The 22010-nt window shown below is 52.6% G+C and overlaps 8 protein-coding genes across 8 annotated transcripts; 4 read left to right on the top strand and 4 right to left on the bottom strand.

Moving 5' to 3' along the window:
- Nucleotides 1–2: 2 nt before the first annotated feature.
- Nucleotides 3–1624, bottom strand: B0T23DRAFT_92219 (transcription initiation factor IIF, beta subunit-domain-containing protein). Its single transcript, XM_062841988.1, has 4 exons — nt 1260–1624; nt 928–1192; nt 685–869; nt 3–628 (listed from the first exon to the last, which is right to left on the bottom strand). Exons 1-4 carry the CDS (start codon nt 1485–1487, stop codon nt 269–271), a joined length of 1038 nt encoding a protein of 345 aa, XP_062695992.1. The 5' UTR covers nt 1488–1624; the 3' UTR covers nt 3–268.
- A 947-nt stretch (nt 1625–2571) lies between these two features.
- On the top strand, nt 2572–4105 carry B0T23DRAFT_312598 (uncharacterized protein; the record flags this gene model as incomplete). Its single annotated transcript, XM_062834697.1, has 4 exons — nt 2572–3193; nt 3251–3359; nt 3485–3528; nt 3582–4105. The coding sequence occupies 4 exons, from the start codon at nt 2572–2574 to the stop codon at nt 4103–4105; spliced, it is 1299 nt and encodes a 432-aa protein (XP_062695991.1).
- A 1208-nt stretch (nt 4106–5313) lies between these two features.
- Nucleotides 5314–7848, top strand: B0T23DRAFT_438672 (uncharacterized protein; the record flags this gene model as incomplete). Its single annotated transcript, XM_062840667.1, has 7 exons — nt 5314–5456; nt 5544–5612; nt 5698–5717; nt 5803–5998; nt 6072–6233; nt 6301–6488; nt 6557–7848. The coding sequence occupies 7 exons, from the start codon at nt 5314–5316 to the stop codon at nt 7555–7557; spliced, it is 1779 nt and encodes a 592-aa protein (XP_062695990.1). The 3' UTR covers nt 7558–7848.
- B0T23DRAFT_92116 (ARP2/3 complex 34 kDa subunit) lies at nt 7683–9106 on the bottom strand. The gene is made up of 4 exons (XM_062841987.1): nt 8936–9106; nt 8177–8841; nt 8025–8125; nt 7683–7968 (listed from the first exon to the last, which is right to left on the bottom strand). Exons 1-4 carry the CDS (start codon nt 8998–9000, stop codon nt 7840–7842), a joined length of 960 nt encoding a protein of 319 aa, XP_062695989.1. The 5' UTR covers nt 9001–9106; the 3' UTR covers nt 7683–7839.
- A 407-nt stretch (nt 9107–9513) lies between these two features.
- B0T23DRAFT_353999 (uncharacterized protein) lies at nt 9514–12909 on the top strand. The gene is made up of 2 exons (XM_062836118.1): nt 9514–9647; nt 9717–12909. The coding sequence occupies exons 1-2, from the start codon at nt 9631–9633 to the stop codon at nt 12592–12594; spliced, it is 2895 nt and encodes a 964-aa protein (XP_062695988.1). The 5' UTR covers nt 9514–9630; the 3' UTR covers nt 12595–12909.
- A 318-nt stretch (nt 12910–13227) lies between these two features.
- On the bottom strand, nt 13228–13911 carry B0T23DRAFT_411040 (uncharacterized protein; the record flags this gene model as incomplete). The annotated part of the gene is made up of 1 exon (XM_062839424.1): nt 13228–13911. The coding sequence occupies exon 1, from the start codon at nt 13753–13755 to the stop codon at nt 13228–13230; it is 528 nt and encodes a 175-aa protein (XP_062695987.1). The 5' UTR covers nt 13756–13911.
- Nucleotides 13912–14455: 544 nt separating this feature from the next.
- Nucleotides 14456–17160, bottom strand: B0T23DRAFT_375015 (uncharacterized protein). The gene has a single exon (XM_062836881.1). It carries the CDS (start codon nt 16900–16902, stop codon nt 14710–14712), a length of 2193 nt encoding a protein of 730 aa, XP_062695986.1. The 5' UTR covers nt 16903–17160; the 3' UTR covers nt 14456–14709.
- A 1251-nt stretch (nt 17161–18411) lies between these two features.
- On the top strand, nt 18412–20657 carry B0T23DRAFT_310671 (uncharacterized protein; the record flags this gene model as incomplete). The annotated part of the gene is made up of 6 exons (XM_062834598.1): nt 18412–19199; nt 19378–19625; nt 19680–19738; nt 19955–20019; nt 20494–20529; nt 20606–20657. 6 exons carry the CDS (start codon nt 18412–18414, stop codon nt 20655–20657), a joined length of 1248 nt encoding a protein of 415 aa, XP_062695985.1.
- Nucleotides 20658–22010: the final 1353 nt, after the last annotated feature.

The following is a 22010-nucleotide window of genomic DNA, read 5'->3' as shown; positions in this document are numbered from 1 at the left end:
CTAACGCTTGGAATGTAAGAGCCTTTGCATAACCAACGACTGCAACGCTTTGACGCAATTGAAGGAACGAATAACCCAAACTTGAAAATCGACTTTGTTAAGTGATGCAACGGGTATCATTGTGTGAGCATGGTCTTAAAAGACCGCTCGTCTTGCGAGCGAGGAAAAAACGCAGCAAACCCAGTCTACTCTAAACGCCTAACGTAAAGCAAGTAAATGGGCCAGAAGGAAAATCGCATCCATCAAGACCCCACTCAGTCCTGTCTTCTCAAAACAGGACGTCCTCCATCTTGATATCGTCATCGTCCTCATCCTCGGATGCGATTTCGGGTTTGGGTGCCGCTTCGTTGGTTGGTGCCGGCAGGTCCTTATCAGAAATCATACTCTGGTATTCCGGTTTCAGAGACCAGTGGTTTGCAAAAGTACCAGTTCGGTGAATAACGGCAATCTTGTCCAAGCACTCTCGAATGAACGCCTCGGGCTGAGGAATCCGAGAGCGCAGCGCCTTGATGGACCAGTACATGTAGACGGAGAAGCATTTGGCGAGCTCGTCGAGCAGCTGGTTCTCTGGCCAGCGAGCTGTCTTGTTGTCCATCTTCTTGGCCTTGCTCGGAGCCTCGGTCGTGCGCTATTGTTTGCTATTAGTGAAAGCTCTAGTGGTGATATGTCTTCAAATACACGCACCAAAAATGTTTCCCAGCCCTTGGGATCCGTGATGCCATTGGGTGGCAGACGATCCAGGACCTGTACTGTATGTTTGGGAGCCGTCTGCTTCTGGCCTCGAGCAGCAAGCGCATAGTCTGTTTCGGGATTTTCCAAAGGAGTAGCGACAACCTCACGCTTGATTGTTGCTGCAATCGCCGTTTGTTCTGAACTCCAAAGTTAGCACCTATCAAGGCAGGCCAGCTGAGATTGAGTGTAACGAACTCGGGATGGCCTTCTTGGTGTACTGCTGTCCCTTCTTTCCGCGCTCCTGAGGTGGCTCCGACTGCTTCATCTGCTGGCGCACAAGGTGTGCAGGTATTCCCTGCGCTAAAGCCTCAGCCCGCTCCTTGTTCTTGGCGGCATAACTTGGGTGATCATGTTCACCAAAGATGAAGGTGTTGTTGACGTTAGCATCCACCATGTCGAGGTTGTATTCCTTAGGAATATCGTAGTGTTGTGGAAGATCGTCGAGGAGAATTTGTAGCTTCTGAAAGCCCAAACAGTCTCAGTAACCTATTAAAACGTAGTGCTTGTCACGGAGTGCTGCTACTGACCTCCGGTTGACCATCTTGTACAATTCGACGAACTTTGCCAATCTGAATCTCCGCATCATCGGGAAGCGAAGCCCATGCTTTCCAGACATACCCCGGAAGGCGAGCCAGATAAGCGTTTTTCAAGGGATAATCATTGGGATCGTAGAACCCCAAGTCGGCTGATTCGTCAAGCTCGTCTTCGGCGAAGGCTGCGTCCGGGTCAGGCTTGATTCTCATTGGATCGGCCATGATTGGAGTTGGTCGCTGTGTGACGAAACTAGCAAATATTAATATGTGCGTAAAATGGCCTTTTCGTTCGCTGGTTGTCGGCGTCTTGTGGTAGCGTGGACGGAAAGTTGGGGCGTGATTGTCGTGGTTGTTGTTGTAGAGAGGTTGCCTGGGAGAAAGCAGCCGCGAGCGTCAACGTCAGGACAAAGACCGTTGTACCTTGGATACGTACCTGTATACTATTATGTAAGCCGCTACCTGATCCTAGCGCGACCCGCTCTCCCGCAAACGGAGCGGCTAGTGGGGTCCCTGGTGGCAAGTACTTACCTGAACCTAGGATTATGCATACATCTTTCAGTTAAAGGTTGACTTCAGTCTGGTGAAGGCGCCTGTGGTTTTGGATTTTTCTGAGGGGAGTCTCAAACTTGGAGTCTCGGCATAGGTTGCAGTACGGCTGTCCACGTGAGCGTTCTTGTTTGTATCCGGCGATATTTTCTTTGGGCTCAAAGAAAGGAACAGAAGTGGAAGTACGGTACGAAGAGTGCCTTGGGTCTTTTTGAAAACAAGCCGATGTTGGCTGATTAGGAGGAAAAGTGAGCTCACCACGGGGCATTGAGGTTAGGTATCTTGCATAAACTGCTTTCCTCGACGTAGTGTCCATACTATCATATGTGCACAGCACATCTTCCCAATGCCCTGTTAGTCAGGTCCTGGTTGGTCGTGACTGGTTGACGCATTACTCCATGGCCTTCTTTCTCTGATAGCGACCTTGGCCGTTCCTGATTGGCTGACCTCTGGCGCAACCCCCCTCAAAAGATCACTGGCAGTTCGCCGCCGTCCTTGAACATCCGAACCAAAATCCTTCTTGCACCCATCATCCTCTGTTTTGCGCGCCGCCACAATCATCTCAACAACAACGTTACCTTATCGCATCGAACGAACGGCACCAGCAACATCGCGACCCTTCATCGTATTTTCTTCAATCTAAATAACCGACAAAGACCGGTACTGCTTGATCGTGGAACGTGACCGCAATATACCGATACGCTTTTAATATTGAAATTGCAGCAACAGCTACTTGTACTAGGTCTTGGATTCGAACAAGATGACAATGTCTGCCGAGGAACACGAGCTGATGGAGAGGATTGCCCGTGTGGCCGGTCAGATCAACCAGCACAAAAATCAACAAGCAGGCCTTGTTCCGCCGCAGAGCAGCCACGCACCACCGCATCACCGTACGTCCGTGGAGTATCATAACAGCAACCGTGCTGGTATTGACGGTCTTGAAGACTCAGGTTATTCTGGAAGCTGGCGTCATCAAAGAGGAGGCTACCCATACCCAACCCGCGCCCATTACACCAAGCCTGTCCACCGTCACAGGACCTTGGTGCTGAACGGCGCGTCTCAACAAGGTAAAGCAGGTCAGCCCACTTCAGGCGCCGCGCTCGACTCGTCCCCGTCGTCCTGGGTAGCAAAGAACGACCGTCACCTTCAAATCATCAATTCGTCCATCTATCACAAGGAAGCGCAGGCTCGCACTCGGGCCATCGAGCAAACTCTGCGCCAGAAGCAACAACAGAGAGATGATCTGGAACGAACCAAGTTGATCAACCATCTACACCGTGCTGGCGATCGGTCGGCAGCGGTACCAAACCAATATGAACTAACCGTGCAGGGTATACGTTTTGCCGTTACGAAGAACGGAAGCAAACTTGTCAAGATTCCCGGTGCGTCGAAACCGCGGCCACAAGTGCTGGATGTGCCGAATACTCACCCTGTCACAGGCGATCTCAACTCAGGGCCGACCCCGAAAATGGCTATCGTAGGCGGTGTCAAGTTCTACCGCAGCAAGAACGGGAATTTGTACCGCCATGGTATTGTTAAAGCGCAGCGGTATGTGGCCCGGTCCCCTTTGAATCATCCGCTAATTCTAGTTTGTGGTAGGCAATCCGGCGCTGTCAAGAAGGTCAACGTGCCTTGTCGCAATTTCTCCATGACCGGTAACTCCAACTTTTCAGATTTCGGAACCTTAACCGACACCACGTCGAAATGACTGGGTCTGGTAAGTCTAAACGATGTTTATACTGACATCCCCCGCAGGTTCATGCACCAAAGGCCCTCGGTGCCGATATATCCACGACCCAGCCAAGGTTGCCATTTGCAAGGACTTTCTCCAACAAGAAGAATGCATCAACGGTGACTCTTGCGATCTTTCGCACGATCTCTCCGCGGAACGCACCCCCACGTGCTTGCACTTCATTAAGGACAGTTGCACCAAACCTGACTGCAAATTCACTCACGCAAAGGTGTCTCCAGCTGCCCCGGTCTGCCGAGAATTTGGCCTCTACGGCTACTGCGAGAAGGGTGCAAGCTGCACCAACCGCCATGTTTTCGAATGTCCCGACTTCAGCAACACTGGCGTGTGTAATACCAAGGGCTGTAAACTGCCGCACCGGGAGAGGGCAAGCGTCTTGCGCAGGGTCAATGCCCGCGACGACGCGGAGATGGAAGATCTATCCAGCGACGACGAATCAGTCGATAGCGACGATATCGACTCGGACGACGTTGACGAGTTTGTTGGCCAGGACGACGATCCTGACTTGGATTTCGCCGAGCAAAAGGACTTCATCAAGTTTTGATTGGTGCAGTCCTGGCTCGTTTGTTTTGGTCCTTGGTTTTTCCTAAGCCTTGCTGGCTTATTGATACCCTTTGATGTTTCTGTTTTCTGTAGCGCAACCCGTTACACTTTCCGGGTTGGCAGTGGGTAAAGGAGGATAATAAAAGTAAAAAAAGGAGGGAAGAGAAAAGCAAACGGAAAGAAAAGAGAGAAAAGAAGATGTCACTTTGAGAAACAGCCCAGACTAGGCAATATTATTATAGATAATAGGAGAGCATGACCGCACTTGGTACATGATAACAATGATTGGCCTGTGGTGAATGTCGACCCCGATGTGCTGCGGCAAGCTCCAAGCAGGTACCGCGAAATGTTATCCTGATCATCCAATGGCTGCTGAGAGTTAGTCTGCCGAGAGCTTAATAGCCACACCATCACTGCCATTCCTTCTTCACCCGGGCCCGGAGTATCATAGACCACCCCGCATTCGCAACCTTAACCCCCTATGCTCTCCGCTAAATATTCGTATGAATTCGCTGCTGCCTAACGAGAGTGTAGCGATGGGATTCCCTTCTTCTTGGGCATACAAATTTCTGTCCAGAAGTAACCTCGCCGCTTACGCTTTCCAAAATCCATACAGCTACTCCTCTTACGACCCCTTAATGCTGTACACGTATATAGATCAGCACCTGCAGATATCCCACATTCCACAATACTACTAGTCTCATGATCTTTCTATACCTAACTCCCACCTCCTCTCCCGCACTTTTGTGGATAGTCAGAAACTACATCAGTCATTGTTTAGTAAAGGACTAAGGAGCACTGGGGTCTAGGCGACTAAAACAGTTTCATATATACCACGTTCTCGGATTTACAACCACAACCACTCAGGTGGCGCGGATGTAATGAAACCCAGACTCAGACCCTTGCATAAAGCACTAGTCCAGTACGCAGATTGAAGGCCTGCGGCCGCCGTGCGGTTCGGTTGAGCAAAGCCGGTACCGAACCGTCCTGAATCCGACAAGGGGTATTTGATTGTGAGGGGTAGGAAGTGGTAAGTTTCGGCTCATGTTTTGTTTGATGAAATGTATATATACAGAGAAAGAGAGAGGGATGGAGGCAAATATCTTGGCTGCTGGTCTGTCTTCGACTATGAGGTCGACGATCTAACACCTACACCCTTTGACAAAACAAATACGTCGCAACAAGTATACACCAGAGATATCAGTAGAGATGACTACAACTACGAACGGGCACATGGACGGAGGTGACCTCAAGACAAAGTTTACACTTAAAGATGCGGTAGTGGAAAATCTTAGACCGTTGAGGGTAGTTGTCATTGGCGCTGGGTATAGTGGTATCGGGGCAGCGATTAGGTGAGTTGCTTCCCTACCTCCCGCTTTAGGCTGATGAAGTAGTCGTACCACCGGATCGATACTGACAAACATGGATGTGCTGTGAAGAATACCAGAGAAGCTACGAAATGTCGAGCTAGTGGTCTATGAGAAATACGAAGGCGTCGGAGGGACATGGTAAGTCCACGCTTTTCCTCATGAACTCATCTGGACCGCTAGTCAATTACCAAGCAAAGACACTGACACTGCAAGAAACAAAAAGGTGGGTGAACACATATCCAGGTATGTACGACCTGGTCGTGGTCCCCAAACAGCAGTAGGAAACAAAATGAATGATCAACTAACCGACAGCCAAAATGAACAAAAGGCGTCGCCTGCGACATCCCCTCTCATTCATACCAATTCTCCTATGCGCCCAACCCGAACTGGTCCAACCTCTATGCGCCAGGCCACGAGATCCAGAAATATCTGCAGGACGTGGCCGAGAAATTCGGAGCGACGAGGTTCATCAAGTTATCACATAAAGTGGAGGAATGTGTCTGGGACGATGGGCAGAAGAAATGGTTCGTTACAAGTTCAGATCAGTCTCACACACGCCAAACAAAACAGACAGGCTAACAGAACGTGAACGGAAAGGCAACTCAAAGTCATGAATCTGGTTACCGGAGAGGTGTTTTCCGATTCGGCAAATGTGCTGATTACGGCCCGAGGTCAGCTTAGCGAGCCGCGATGGCCGGATATTCTGGGAATTGACCAGTTTAAGGGGAAGAAGATGCATTCGGGGGCGTGGGATAAGAGGTAAGTGGTTGTCTGATCGGTCTTTCGGAGGCAGTCCTGAAAGGGTGCCGTGCTAACTGACCTACAGTTATGACCTCCGCAACAAGAAGATCGCTGTTGTGGGTAACGGTTCCAGTGCCATCCAGATCGTTCCCAAGCTCCAGAAACTCGAAGGAACGACGCTCTCGTGTTTCATACGATCACCGACCTGGATATCGTCAGCTTTTGGCGATAACACCATGAAAGACCTAGGAATGGATCCCAAAGTAACAGAGTGTAAGTCTTCATCTTGTTCCGATCACGGACCTCTCAGTGAACAAAAGAGCCTAACAACCTATACTCAGTCACCGAAGAACAAAAAGCCCTCTTCCGCTCCGACCCTCGCGCCCTCCTCAAATTCCGCAAAGCTTTTGAAGACTTTGGCACCTCCCTCCACAACTCCACCATGGCAGGCCACCCGATGACCATCGAGGGACAAGCTTTCTTCAAAGCGGACATGGAATCCAAGCTGTCGGCTCGTCCCGACCTGCTAGCCAAGATCATCCCAGCCTTCGCCCCTGGCTGCCGGCGCCTCACTCCAGGAAGGGGCTACCTTGAAGCCCTCCAACAACCCAACGTGACAACAATTCACGACCCCATCTCACACATTACCTCCTCCGGCATCGCGCTTGCCACTGCGGAAGAAAAGCAACACATAATCGACGCCGACGTGATCGTCTTCGCCACCGGGTTCCAAGCCTGCACCTCCCCACCCTTCCCCATCATCGGCCGGCGCGGACTTACCCTCGCCTCCCGCTGGTCCCAACACCCCGATAGCTACCTCGGTCTAGCCGTCGACGGGTTCCCCAACTATCTGATGCTGTTCGGCCCAAATACGACCATCGGGTTCGGCAGCCTGAACCGGATCCTGGAGGCGCAGGTAGACTACGTCGTCTCGGTAATCCGCAAATTACAAAAGGAGGATTACGCGTCCATGGAGCCCAAGCCGGAACGAGTGCGGGACTTTGTGGCCTTTGTGGATGCCTACTTTAAGGATACGGTGTACCTGGATAAGTGCAAGAGTTGGTATCGGTCGGAGGGCGGGACGGGAAACAGGATCGTGGCGCTGTGGCCCGGGTCGACGCAGCATGCTGTTGAGACGCTGAGGAGCCCGAGGTGGGAGGACTGGATGTATGAGGGTGCTGACAAAAGTGGGAATGGGCTGAGGTGGTTGGGGAATGGATGGAGTTTGACGCAGACGGAGGGCGATCCGAGTTGGTATTTGAATCCGGAGGAAATCGAGTTTCCGTGGGACGACAAGCCGGAGGAGAACCCGAAGTATAAGTCGAAGCCATGGTCGCATTGAGGGCGGTGGCGGTTAGAGGAAATTTTTAGCTGAAACTAGTTAGCCAAAAGCAATCTTCACGTACCTTGGACTGGAATGAACTCTGGTGAGCCGGGTATATCGCAAAGCCGCAAGATCAACGTTCACTATGTAAATCGAGTGGAATGATTAGGGTAGTGATTAATATTGTCTGTCTTTTGTAACTGTAAGTGGTCATCTTCGGCCGCCTTTGCCGATAGACTAACATGACGGGTTTCAAGTAAAGGCATAGTAACGTGATACACAAACCGCTGCACGAATTCCTTAAGCGCCAGCCTTGAATGTCCTTCCGCTTGCTGTCTTCTTCTCCTTTTCTTCCGTATCGGGCCTGGCTCTCCGGAGAACCTGGAGGAAATCGGCGGTGCGTTTGCGCATACGCGAGTGGATATACGCCTGGGATGGAATGTCAGATGGAGATCTCTGCGTAGCATGTTTCCCAATGTACCTACCTTGGAGGCCTTGATGTGATAGTGGAAGTAGTCGCGGAAGGTCTGGATATGGGAGATAACATCGGGCATCCGCTGAGGAGTGAGATGGCGAGGGAACAGGACTGCTACTGTTAGTTAAGCCCAGATACAGCTTGTTTCACGATGTGGCATACCAAAAGTGACATAACCAATCTCGCCTGTACCAGTATTCTTCACCCCCGGAACATTCTGAAGCTCGAGAGGAGGATCGTTGCGGAACAGGACCTGGGGGGCGTTCTGGATGGCTCTGCGCCGGGCATCGACGAATTCCTGGATGAAGACCTTGCCGAATACTCTGTCCGTTTCTTCCCTAAAAATGGTACTGAATATGACGGTCACACGGTCGTGGCTGGCCTTGACGTAGATAGCCTCCTCTTCTCGGTAGTGAATAGCCTTGACCTCTCCACCCTCACGGACACCCTGTGGCGCCTCCTCGGATGTAAACTTGGACGCTTCCTCCTTTAGGGCGTAGTGTTCCTGGTAGGCCTGCTCGAAGGGCGCGGCCATGGCATTGCGCTTTAACAAGGCAATCTTCATGACAAGGGCATCGCGGGCCTCCTGTTCGGCGGGGAGGTTCTCGAGGTCGACCTGGATGGAAAAGTCATAGCCGGCCTCGGGAGGGACAACGAGATCGCCATATTCGCGGTTGAGGACCTGCTCAGCGCCGTAGCGAACGAGATCCTGGAAGCATCGAATTTGGAGAGAGACGAGGATCTTGGTCTTGGATTCGGGGGTGGAGATGTGGAAGACGACGCCGTCAAAGTCGGAGACAGTCTGGTCGATGTTGACGGGGGAAGCTCTGGAATGCGCGGTGACGGCGGCGGCAGCGTCAGTGCAAGTTCAGGGGCGGACAGGCGCACTGCGCGTTCGGGCTGGAGACGTGGTAAACATACCCAGGAGCGAAACGCTCGGTGAGCACCGCCTGGATCAGGACGTTCTGGTAGTCGAGCAGCAGCATGTTGACTGTGATTCCTCGTATATATCCGGCGCCGTCGAGTTGTTGAAGCCGGGTCGGGTCAGTTGCGTAGGTAGTGTGTAGGTTCAAATGTCGGGGGTGGGGCCGTGATAGGTAGGTAGCTATTAGAGGTAGAGCGGTCACCTACCTCAGCATGGGCGGGCAGTGTTACAGAGCAAGCAGCACCTCAGCGGCACCTCAGCAGCTGCAGGTGGAATGGGCCAACAAGGTCAGGTCCTCGCTTCAGGCTGGCTGACGTTGCTGGCTCCAGGCTTCAGCACTTTGGCTCCACTCTGGCACCGGAAGACACGCCGCCAAGCCTGGAAACTGCCCCGCAGAACCCGCCCAGGCCGTGACACGATGCGGCGGCGGGACCGGGCCACTTTCAGACAGGGGCCGGGCCAGCCACAGCGGACAGTGGCCGACTGGGCAGGCAGTGGCTGGTGGAAACGGACGGCAAAAGTTCTTATCTTATCACTTGCCGGACTGGCAACGCCAAAAAAAAGTTCAGGGACGGCAACCCACTGCGCAGCGGCGACACGATCGTGCTAGTGGACATTGAATCCCGAGAGACCTTGCGCATGTTATTTTGGATTGGCATCTTGTACTAGTGGCTGTCCAATTATCGCAAATATGGTCAAATCATACCTGTAAGCCTTGCGATTCTGTCCTACTTTCCTCTCGCCTGATGGCATCTCTAATACACCTGGGAACAACAGCAAGTTCGAGCCCTCCAAGTCCTTCGGTGTCGTCGCAACCAGCTCCTCGAATCTCGTCTGGACCTCCTCCAAAGACAAGTCTGGCACCGGTGCGGGCCAGGCCATCGTCGCCGCCAACAATGAGGTTCTAACTTGGGATATCAAGAAGGGCGAGCTCCTCAACCGCTGGAAGGACGAGAACTGCAAAGCCCAGGTCACCGCCATCGCCCAGAGCAAGACCGATCCCGACGTATTCGCTGTCGGCTACGAAGACGGCAGCATCAGGCTGTGGGATAGCAAGATCTCCACCACCATTGTCAGCTTCAATGGACACAAGTCGGCAATCACGATACTGGCCTTCGACAAGTCGGGAGTGCGCCTGGCCAGTGGCGCAAAGGATACCGATGTAATCGTCTGGGATTTGGTCGCCGAAGTCGGCCAGTACAAGCTACGAGGACACAAGGATCAGATTACAGGACTGCGATTCATCGAGCCCGAGCCGCAAATACCCGAGGGCGGCGACGACGAAGAGCAGGCTATGGTGCTGGACAACGAAGCGACAGAAGGTTTCCTCTTGACGACCGGCAAGGATGCGCTCATCAAGCTCTGGGATCTTTCATCACGGCATTGTATCGAGACCCATGTGGCACAGAACAGCGGCGAGTGCTGGGCGCTCGGTGTTTCTCCCGACCTTAGTGGATGCGTCACAGCTGGCAACGACGGCGAGATGAGAGTATGGGCTTTGGATGTAGCAGGACTCGCTTCGTCAGCACGCAAGGTCGATCTCTCGCAAGCAATCAACTTCCTCCATGATCGCGGCACACTACACCGTTCGAGCAAAGAAAGGGCCGTCGAGGTCATCTTCCACCCCCGTCGCGACTATTTTGCAGTACATGGCGTCGAGAAGTCTGTCGAGATTTGGAGGATACGAAACGAAGCCGAAATCAAGAAGAGCTTGGCAAGGAAGCGGAGAAGAAGAAGAGAGCTGGCTGCGAAGAAGGGCAAGAAGGAAGCAGAGGCGGAAGAGGAAGATGACAAGAGCGATGATATTTCAAAAGCAGACATCTCCGACGTCTTTGTGCAGCATGTTATCGTGCGGACAACAGGCAAGGTTCGGTCGGTCGCCTGGGCCCTCAGTCAAGGAACCAAGGATCTCCAGCTGCTTGTTGGAGGCACAAACAACCTGCTCGAGACATATACCATTGTTGGAAAGGATAAGCTCAAGTCCAAGGGTGATGCGCCAGACTACAACAAGGCGCTTGCGGTGGAGCTTCCCGGACACCGAACAGACATTCGTGCCCTCTCCATCAGCTCAGACGACAAGATGTTGGCTTCGGCAGCAAACGGCTCCCTCAAGATCTGGAACATCAAGACCAACACATGCATCCGGACATTCGAGTGTGGCTACGCTCTCTGCTGTTCCTTTTTGCCTGGCGACAAGGTGGTCGTGGTCGGAACCAAGGAGGGCGAGCTTCAGCTTTACGATGTTGCTTCGGCATCTCTGTTAGAGAGCGTTAACGCCCACGAGGGCCATGCCATCTGGTCACTACAGGTTCACCCAGACGGCAAGTCCGTTGTTTCTGGCGGTGCTGACAAGACAGCCAAGTTCTGGGACTTCAAGATCGTTCAGGAACAGGTTCTTGGCACGTCAAGGACAACCCCCAAGCTTAAGCTTGTCCAGTCCAAGATTCTCAAAGTATCAGACGATATCTTGAGTCTCAGGTTCTCCCCTGACGCGAAGCTGCTTGCTGTTGCTCTTCTCGACAGCACTGTCAAGGTCTTCTTCGTCGACTCTCTAAAGCTCTACCTCAACCTCTACGGTCACAAGCTGCCCGTTCTCAGCATGGACATCTCCTACGACAACAAGCTTATCGTCACAAGTTCCGCCGACAAGAACATCAGAATATGGGGTCTCGATTTCGGTGACTGCCACAAGGCTCTCTTCGGTCACCAGGACTCCATCCTCCAAGTTGCTTTTGTTCCTCACAACTCGGACGGCAACGGCCACCATTTCTTCAGTGCCAGCAAGGACCGCACCATCAAGTACTGGGATGCCGACAAGTTCGAGCAGATCCAGAGGATCGACGGCCACCACGGCGAGATCTGGGCCATTGCCGTTGCTCACAGCGGCCAGTTCCTCATCAGCGCCAGTCATGACAAGAGTATCCGCGTATGGGAGGAGACGGACGAGCAGATTTTCCTCGAAGAAGAGCGCGAGAAGGAGATTGAGGAGCTGTACGAGAGTACGCTCACCACCTCGCTCGAGCAAGACCCCGACGCCGAGGACGAGAACCGCGAAGTCGGCGCTGCGTCCAAGCAAACGGTTGAGACGCTCATGGCGGGTGAGCGCATCGCCGAGGCGCTCGAACTCGGCATGGCCGACCTCAACGCTATCAAGGAGTGGGAGGAGGCCAAGCAGCAGAATCCCAACGTGGCGCCGCCGCAGCGCAACGTGCTTTTCATGGCGCTCGGCAACATCAGCGCCGAGCAGCATGTCATGAACGTGCTGCAGAAGATCAAGGCGTCGGCGCTGCACGATGCTCTGCTCGTTTTGCCATTCGCCACCGTCCCCATGCTCTTCACCTTCCTCAACATCTTTGCCATGCGCTCCATGAACATCCCGCTTACTTGTAGGATTCTGTTCTTCATGCTCAAGACCCACCACAAGCAGATCGTGGCGAGCAAGACGATGCGCGCCATGTTGGATGGCATTCGCACCAACTTGCGTGGTGCACTCAAGCGCCAGAAGGATGAGATGGGATACAATGTTGCGGCGCTCAAGGTCGTGGGCATGCAGTTGCAGCATAAGAGCGTGAAGGATTATGTTGATGAGAAGTGGGAAGAGGAGAACGAGGAGAACAAGGCGGTCAAAAAGCGTGCTTTCGTGCAGGTTTCTTGAGCGTCGGATGGTTAGGGTTGGCGAAGGAAACAAAAGCCAGCATGATACATGGGAATGACCGACAGGTGGAGGAAGGGTAGTGTAGGTGGAACGAGTAGAAGGGATCTGGAAGAGAACAAATCTGTTCAGCACATAACACAACATACATAGGGTGTCTGCGTAGGGGAGAAAGGGGTAAACGGTGTTGATACCGGTTCTCTCTCATATGACAAAATAGGGCAACGTTTCTTATTCTGGAGTTGGGGTCTAGTTAAAACGGCATTGCATAGTATTTGTTACCCTTATCTCCAAACTGCTCTGTCTTGATTCTCCCCCATCAAATTCTCCATCTCAACTTCCGGAAGGGAAACGCGTGATGTCGTGATCAGTTCGTCTTCGTGGTGCCGCAACCTATCGTTCACCGTCCACTATCATTCTCTTTTTCTATCCTTCGTTGTCTCGTATTCCCCCTTTTCCCTCGTGTCCCCCCTTTTCTCAGATTTCCCCTCACACCTGTCTTACCTTCACTCCCTCTCATCTTCCCATTCCGATCCCCAAATATGTTCTACCTTACCCTCGTTCAGCCGCCTCTCGCTCTCTCGGCCTCAAGTCCCCTCCCTTCCTTCCCCCTAATCACACTTGTCGAGTTGCCTCTCACATAACACAACACCGAACCTCAACCCCCGGGTCCCCTCCACTCGGTCCTGCACCAAGCTTAATCCCCTTCTTAATCTTGGTAACCATCCTGACCTGATTCCGATCGTAAACCCCCCTCAAGTCACACTCCGGACACGGTTCGCCGCGGGCGATGTAAGCGGGCGGAGCAGGCTTGGCTACTAGGTGTTGGTGGTGGGGGCAGTTATGTTGGATTTGGTGGTAGGGAGGGCCGGGAAGATGGACTTGACAGGCGTTGTGGCCTTGGATTTGGAGTTGGCCTTGAATGGGAGTGGTAAAGGTAGCGGTGTGGCTGGGGGTGTGATTTGGATGGGAATGTTGCTGGTAGGGGCAAAGGGGTTGGTGGCAGAGGCCGTCGGGAGAATGGTGGTTGTAGTGGTAGTTGCGTGTGTTGTTGTAGGAAAAAGAGGGACAGGTGTTGAAGCCCGCGCCTGGGAGACAAGGAGTGGTGATGCGCATCCAGCGGTGTTTGCAATGCGTGTCTTTGTAAAGGGTTGTTTGGCACATTGTGGTTGTTTCCCGTCGGTGGGGTACTGGTGGTGTCAAGGTTGTTATGTTCAGTTCCTACTTCTCTTACGCCTCCTCAAAGGGTACGACACGGCGCCTTGGTATTAAGATATGAAGGTGAGAGATGGCTGACTGTCTGGGAGGTGGTCGTGACGGCTTGCTAGCGATTTCTTTTTCCTGCTTTGCTTCTTGAGGAAGGCGCGATGGGCGCTGGCTCCGGCGGCCCGAGGTTGAGGGCTTGACTATAATAGACACCGGGAGATATTAGGGGTAGCGAGAAAGCGCTGGGGATGGCTTCTTGTAGTTTATCTGAGCATCAAATGGGAAATCATTTTCTTGTCAAGGAGGAGCGAGCGCGAGTGACTGTGGTTTGTGTGGGTGAACTACCTATGCCGATGATCAGATGAAAGGGGCAGTCACTCACAAGTTTTCTAAGGCCTCGACTCGTGGATCATAGGTATCGCGAGGATAGCGATGAGTTGAATCATGCCGTCCAATGTCACAGGATACAAACGCAACAGCTAGTGTCTGGGACCGAGGGTTGGAATCGAACCCCAAACAACCCAACTTGATCCATGTTGAGATCTTGGATAATCAGACGCTTGCAGACCCTCCGCTGAGTGTGGGGTTATGTGTCTACCAGTTCTGCACCTAGTCTTGTTAGTATCCCTATCAAGGTTCGAGACGACGAAGGGAGGAGTCGATGGAAATGACCAGATTTATGTATTCTTGTTTTGGTGGATGTTAACTACCTCATAATCTTGACAATCCCCAAATAAAATCCTCTTTGATTCCTTTCCTGAACCTCTACAAGGTTAATTCAACACACCAATAGCTCCGTCATGCCTTGAAATATATGCTTCTTTTTCCGACTTTCTTCACCTATTTTGTGACCTTTATCCAACGGATGAATACCATGCTGTCGTTCCGTCTTGGCCCAAGCAACTCTACCCATCATGACTCTTCTGAAGCAGATGAGGTATGTGTCGGCACAGGGGATGTGCTCTGGGACCGACCTCTTTTTGTAGATTCCACATCTGAACTTTTGTCCTGCCGTAGCTTCCCATGAGTTTCACCTGAGACGTTGTTACCGTCCTCCTTGTCACTTTCCTCGCTGGCGGAGATGTCTGCAGATGAATGGTGTTCCTGCTCCTCCTCGTGCTCCTCCATCTCCCGAGCCATCTCTTGATCCAAATCCAGCTCCTGATCCTGCTCCTTTTCCTGCTCCTCCTGGTCCTGGTCCATCTCCTGGTCTTGTTCCTGGTCCTGATCCTGAACTTGGCCCATCTCATGATCCGGCTCTTCCAATGCTGCTCCAGCCTCCGGGAATGATACTAACACGGCAGGCCGCTTGTCAACCGACTGTTCCTGGCTCTGGCTGTCCTGCACCGTATTTCTGGCCTCTTGCTCGGCCAATAGCTGACCGGCTGGTGACGCTTCATCTGGTTCGGATTGCGGTCCTTGTGCATCCGATGGCTGTTCTGCAGGCTGTTGTCTCGGAGGAGTGACCGGGGGATTCGGGGCTACACCGGAAGCCGCCGCCTGAGGTGATTGGGTGCTGCCACTGACGCTTACAGGACCGGGGCCAGGCTGAGGGGGAGCTGGTCCGGGCGGCCTGAACTCTCTCGACCCTGGAAATGGTGGCACTGGCACCATCCCCGGGGCTGGACCAGGAACTTGCCCCGGTCCGCCCGGTGCAAACGGGGAAGGTTGAGGTGGAAGGTTGGGAGGAAGCGCAGCAGGCTGAGCGTACGGAGGCGCCTGGGGGGTTGCATAATAGGGCGTGAATTGAGGAAATTGAACTATCATTGGCATCTGGAACTGCGGACCATATGTGTATGGTGCCGGGTAGGATCCGGGGTATGGCTGTGGCGGAGGTCCTCCTTGATACGGTGCACCTTGATGAGGTGGGTATACTGGGCCTCCTGGGCTAGGTTGGGGATATGGCGGGTAGCCGGGGTGGCCCTGAAGAGGACCTGGCGTATGGGGCGCTTGGTGCGGAGGACCATAGTGAGGAGGAGGAGGAGGAGGAGGAGGAGGAGGCTGACCATAGCCATGCTGAGGATTGAAAGCGGGCGGTCCCGGCTGATAAGGGTATCCTGGCGGTGGTTGATGATGAGCCACTTGCGGAGGGTACGTGTGCTGTAACTGATGATACTGCGGCGGGATTTGGTCAGGTTTGGGCTGATAGGGGTTGAAAAATGGAGGCTGAGGCTGTGACGGCTGAGGCGGTTGAGAGTATGACGGCTCCCCGGGAGGACGAGGAACATAGGGATGATGATTCACCGTCCACTGGGCGGGCGGTCTCTCGAGTTGCTGACCAGGTTGCACAACGACAGGACCGTTGGTATTTTGTGTGTGTGGCCCAGCCGGCGGCGCCTGGGCAACGGGCGGTCTTGAAGCAGCCTGCGAGTTCACATTCGTTCCTAGAGCTGCAGTGTGCGTGGAAGAAGCGGACGAAATCGAGATGGCACGAGCAGGAGTGTTCCTGGCGACTGCGCCACGGTTCCCTTCTCCAGCCATGGTAGCGCGTTGCTGAGATCCTCTCGCACTTCCGTCACTCAAAGGCGCAGTTGGCTGCTGTTGTGGTTGCTGTTGAAGTTGTGGCTGTTCAGATCCTTCTCGAGATGCCGGTTGAGGTGCTTGCGGATTAACTATGAACTCAACACGGGTTCCCGGCCTTGGCTGATCGGAACCCGGGTAATCACCCGGCTTCGATTTGGGCAGCTCAATGCCTGTGCCCTCTAGGATTTTCTCGCGGGAATCCCACCAGCCTTGGATGGTTGGGATGGGAATCTTCCACCACTCGGAGGCCTCAACGTAGGTAGGAGCACGATACCAGACTAGCTGTCCGTTGGCGTCGCGGGTTGCAGTTTGGGGGACGGGTTCCTGTTCGTGTGGCGGCTGGCCGATTCGACGACGAGGAGCCTTGCGTGGACGATAATCGGCAATCCGATGGTTCAGCAGGAATTGTAGAACCTCGATTTTGCGTTCCCGGGAATAAGAGCGTTCGACCCTTCTCACAGGCTTTGGGGCCGTCCAAGGACGTTCTGATATTGGTTTTGGAGCTGGGCCACGCTTCTTAGCTGGGATTCCTTTGGCGGTCAAGCGCACTACTGGGGGCGGCGGAGGTTTCCTGGGTGCCATGACCAATGCTTATATGAGCACAGCTCGAGATTGACGCAGTCTTGAAGGTGACGAGACCGGTCATAGAGTGTGGAGAGAGCAGACCTGGTGCAGTACACCAACGTGTTGGCACATGGTGGCCCGATCACGTCTGCTGCAATATCGTCGGTGGTCCGGTGGTGGTTTGGCTGCGTTGCTTGCTCAAGTATCCGGTGTTCGGATACTGGTGGCGCGCAGTTTACTCCAAAAAGAGCTAGACGGAAAAAGCTGTATCCAATAGACGGCTGAGCTAAGTGGACACCAACTACGAATTCTGGCTTGTTTTGCAGGTGGGTACGTATACCTCAGATTCTTTCAATTCAGAGTTGACGGATTGGGGAAGATATGGGTGAGGACAGTGAGAATTCCAGTTAGGTCGAGACTTTGGGTCCAAGGCGTTTTCATAATGTGAATATTGTCTTTCCAAATTCAAAACCACCGTGTTGGATCTTATTGATGCCTTTCGGACCCGTACCTAGCCATTCATTCAATGGTTTAGGCCAGCATCAAATTGTACGTTGAAGGTACCTAGGTCACCTAGCAAGCAGCTCGAGGCTTGCACGTACTAGCTCTGCTCGAGGTACTGAGGATAAATCGATGTGTCCATGGGGAAACGCGTGTGCAGACAGCTACATTGTGCAAGTCGTGACTACCCTGGCTGAGCAGCCACTTGCATGGAACACTGCCATTGCAACCGACTCATCAACTCATCGACATTCGGCAAACCTCGAAAAAGCTGCATCGCGCCCGCCACTAGAGGTAAGTACAGGTAGAGGTACCTCTTTTATGAAACGCAGCTGAAGTCGCGGGAAGGCACCTGTCTCGGTCCCTCGGAAGACCTGCCCCCAAAGGTTCCCTAAAGCCTCCAACTAACCCCAAATATAGCGGCTAAGCCCCGCTATCTGTCCCACTCATGGAAGACCCTTACCCCCTTCCTTCGAGCGGTGCCTGGCTGGGGTGGGGATTGAGGGTACCAAAGAAGCTGGAGACCTGGATGCCTGCCCTAGCGTATGCCTTGCTGCTGTCTGCGCCAGCCTAGAACAATTTGGACATTGGGGACCTCGTCCAATCTCCGTGTGTCGCGAACCGAACCCAGATCCCTCCCCGTCCAAGAACGATGCCTCCAACTCGCCGACAAGCTGAAAGATTACGTCCTTTCCGATGGCGCCGGGCGAAGAACCCAGATTTACACACGCATCTTCCCCTCCAAGTTCCCAATCCGTAAATCTATAGTCAACCACACCTCCGCCATCCCGACCGACGGCGCCTTTGTCGACCGTTGCCTTTTTGGATACAACAACACTCGCTTTCTTCGTCGTCTTCGCCTCTGGCCAACTTGAACGCCGCGCGGCGCGTATATCAAAAGTTCTGACAACAATTCTAGCTACAACTACGCTTTGTAACTTATATCCCATCTTTCGACCGACTACACATCTATACCCGACACCATATTCTGCAATCGTAATCGCTACTGTATCTACACTTCAAATCATGGGCCTTTTCGCAAAAAAGAAGCATGACCACGAAAAGGGCGACTCCGAGGCGCATTCGCCATCTCCCAATACGCAGCTCGGTGCCCCCGAAATCACGTTCGTCCGTACCGATACGTTTACCGAGGAGATAATCTTTCCTCCTGCGAGCCCTGTAACCGAGAATGATGCCGACCACGATTCATACCTGTCCGCCGAGACGGCGTCAGGAACGCCAGCAAGGGGTCGCCTTAGTCTGGACGTCTTCCGCAGCAATCGCAGTCGTAGCCAATCTATGAGCAGCAATCCCAAGAGCCCCGGAGCCAAGCGCGCCTCGCGGTTCCATTTACATCGTAGCCCAGTGAGCTCCGAAAATGTGCCTCAGAACCTGCCGGACGTGCCTGCTATCGTGGTTCCCGAGGGCGATGAAGATAAGGAGGGCAAAGAAGCCCAATGGGAGAAGCGCGCAACCATGTTGGCACGCAAGAACTCCGAGGTTCGCAGTCGTCCAGGAACCCGCCCGGCCAGCCCTACCCGCAGCGTTAGTAACGACTTTGCCCGTATGCGCCTTGGAAGTGGCCCGACCGAAGCGGAAGAATGGCCTTTGAAAAGCGAACCTGGGGCTGCTGCGCCTGCTCCGTCTGCAACCAAAGCTGTTTCGTCCAAGGCTATTGATGAAGATATCCAGCAGGCCATCAAGTGGCATGAAGAAGGAAACTTGGAGGAGTCCACTGCTCTATTTGGAAAACTGGCGGACCCAGAAGGGCCAAATAATCCTCTAAGCCAAGTTCTGTACGGCCTTGCTTTGCGGTACGTGCCTCTTCACCTTTTTCGCTCCGGTATTCCGTTGGTCTCTTGTGCTCGTTCGTAGGGCAGTGATTCGGGTGTATTCACCGGGATGTTCTGTTGCGTCTGTTGCGGTCTTGGTTCCGTGATACTTGATAACTCCATACGAGTGTATCTATCCGTTGCTAACGCGAGGGTGCAGGCACGGATGGGGATGCACCCCTGACGCAGCCAAAGCCGTGACATATCTCTCAGCAGCAGCCTCGAACGCCGCCGAAATCGAACAACTCGCCCTCCAGGCTGGGCTTAAGAAGGGCGGCGCTGCCAAAGGCGAGCTCGTCCTGGCCATATTCGAACTGGCAAATTGTTTCCGTCATGGCTGGGGTATTCCTAAAGACCCGATAGCCGCGAAACAATACTACGAGACAGCGGCAAATTTGGGAGATTCTGGTATGTCCCCGAGTACCAAGTTTCTATGTGTGGGCTAACAGTTATGTCGAAAAGACGCCATGAACGAGGTAGCATGGTGCTACCTTGAAGGTTTCGGCACAAAAAAGGACAAAGTCAGTATCACATCCACCAACACACTACCATCTACCAATGACGCGGTTTTTTTTATCTTTACGTCGAGCAGCCTCGTGGGCTCTTGCTTTCTTGCGCAACTCTTGCGCATCAATGAGGCTTGGTCAGCAGCGCAAATCGGAGGGGAAATTCACCTCAGTTGACACGTTTCAAAGAGATATACATACATAAGGCTGACCAAAAACACTCACCATTAGTACACCGCCGCAAAATATTACCGCCTGGCGGAGAAGAACGGAAACAAGATCATGGGCAATACCTGGTAAGCGCTTTCATTTTCCTTGCCCAGCATCAACCACCCACACTCACAACACACCGACGCAACCCATTGACAACGGTTGCCGAGTATCGGGACATTCCGAAACCGTAAATTGGGTTTCTCAGAAATGGCTTGCGGATGCATTGTGACAGAGTGCCAGTCGTCCATTGGTACATCAACGACCAAGCATCCTTGCTCGCCCTGCCTCTCACGTGTTATGGTGCTGTGCATGGCCTTGGATATTCTTCTCTCAGCCACTTCCCGAGGAAGTATCAGGTTGAGAAAGGGGGTCTGATGCCGGGACGGTTACGTTAAGTCTAAAATTGGACCTTCAACGTTGATCAGCCGCCGAGCACATCACTCCGTTTTTCTTTTCCGTTCACGCAGATTCACCCTTTCCTAGACTCTAATACTGGATATCCACCCTCTTCCGTTTCATACCGCGTCCAAAGTGACTAATATGTCGTCGTACACTAGGATCTGGAAGGAAAAGTATGACCCGGGAAAAAAGAAGTAAAAGGAGGGGGGTCCAATTATTTATTGGGGGTTTTTTTTCTGGTTTTCTTATATTCCAAAAAGTAGCGAAAAGCGGAATCAAGAACAGGGTTACCGAGCGCGAAGAGCCCAAAAACCTGTTCTAGACACTTGCTCTCTGTGAAATCTATGGTCTCAGCGGCCGGATCTGAAACAGCCAGCCAGCCAGTTAGTCAGTTAGTCAAAGAGCGGTAGGCTGGCAGGGTAGGGTTTTTTTTTTTTCTTTCTTTCTTTTTTTTTTTTTTTTTTTTTTTTTTTTTTTTTTTTTTTTTTTTTTTTTGCATTTACCGCAGGAGAAATGACATTCCATAACATATATCAGATACAAGGAACATTAATGACAACGCGTTCACGGCCGTACCCGAAGGTCTAGAACATTTGCATGGATTCTATGTCAAAGCCAACCAGCAACTTGGCAACAGCAACCGCAGTTCAACCACATGGTCTCGCATGGTTTGCGGTGTCAGATACTGCAAAAGGGTGCAGGATCGGGAAGGATCAGAGCAGGAGCAGCAGGATCGCCTGGAACCCTGAGCTCGTGCTCGTTCTGCTTTCGCAGACATGCCGTCGGTCGTCGTGCCGGCTATTTCCTTCACTTCGGTCTAGTCCCCGAATACCTACCAGCCAGGAGCCCATGCTTGCGTCGTAGTATACGTGCTGGAGTATGGGATACTGGGTAAGGTATAATCGGTACGTGAAAGGCAGTCAAGGTTGTGTTTCATATTCACGTATGGTTGGAAAAACAGCGATGTATCCAAGTATATCTTTCTGCGCGTGTAAGATAAAGTTTTTACTGGCTTCTCTAATAACGAACGACACTTGGATAGTTTTCACTTTTTCCCAGCCTCCAGCCTTCTCCTTTTCAGAAGAAAAGAAAATACATTGCTTAGTCCGGCCTGCCATCCTTTGGGACGTTTGGCGGATGGCGATGCCATGATATGCCATGCTGGGTCGTGGGGCCTAACAAAGATCAATATCAATAATCTAGGTACCTACTACTATCATTCCCGCCACTCAACGCAGGAGGCTCATTTACCACACGTCTGACGTTGGATTTCCCTCACTCCCGGTCCAGGTCTAGTCCGTGTCAAGCATTCGGAGAAGTGAAGTCGTATCGTTATCGACTGGACTGATGAGACGGCAGTGAACGGTAGATCAACGACGATGAGAGAAGATGAAATTGCATATGTCCATGTAATCAACTATAAACAATTATTGTCAACACAACCACATTAAGCCTATTCGTGATGACACCGAGTGATGTAGACGGGACGCCGGATAATGGTCGCAGATAGAGGTAGTAGTAAGATAGCGAGGATTATGCGATAACCTGGAGGTCGGCATGCACAGAGTTCAAGATGAGGTGGCTTTGCGCATTGTCCATATCGCAGGCGATTTTGATTGATACTCCTGATTTGATATCGTGGTGTCATCGTTGATGATCATTTTGTTGGTGTCAT

Source organism: Neurospora hispaniola (genome assembly GCF_033458365.1).
Source record: "Neurospora hispaniola strain FGSC 10403 chromosome Unknown B0T23scaffold_2, whole genome shotgun sequence".
In the NCBI taxonomy this organism is placed as follows: Eukaryota; Fungi; Ascomycota; class Sordariomycetes; order Sordariales; family Sordariaceae; genus Neurospora; species Neurospora hispaniola.
This window is presented reverse-complemented; position numbering and strand designations above follow the sequence as displayed.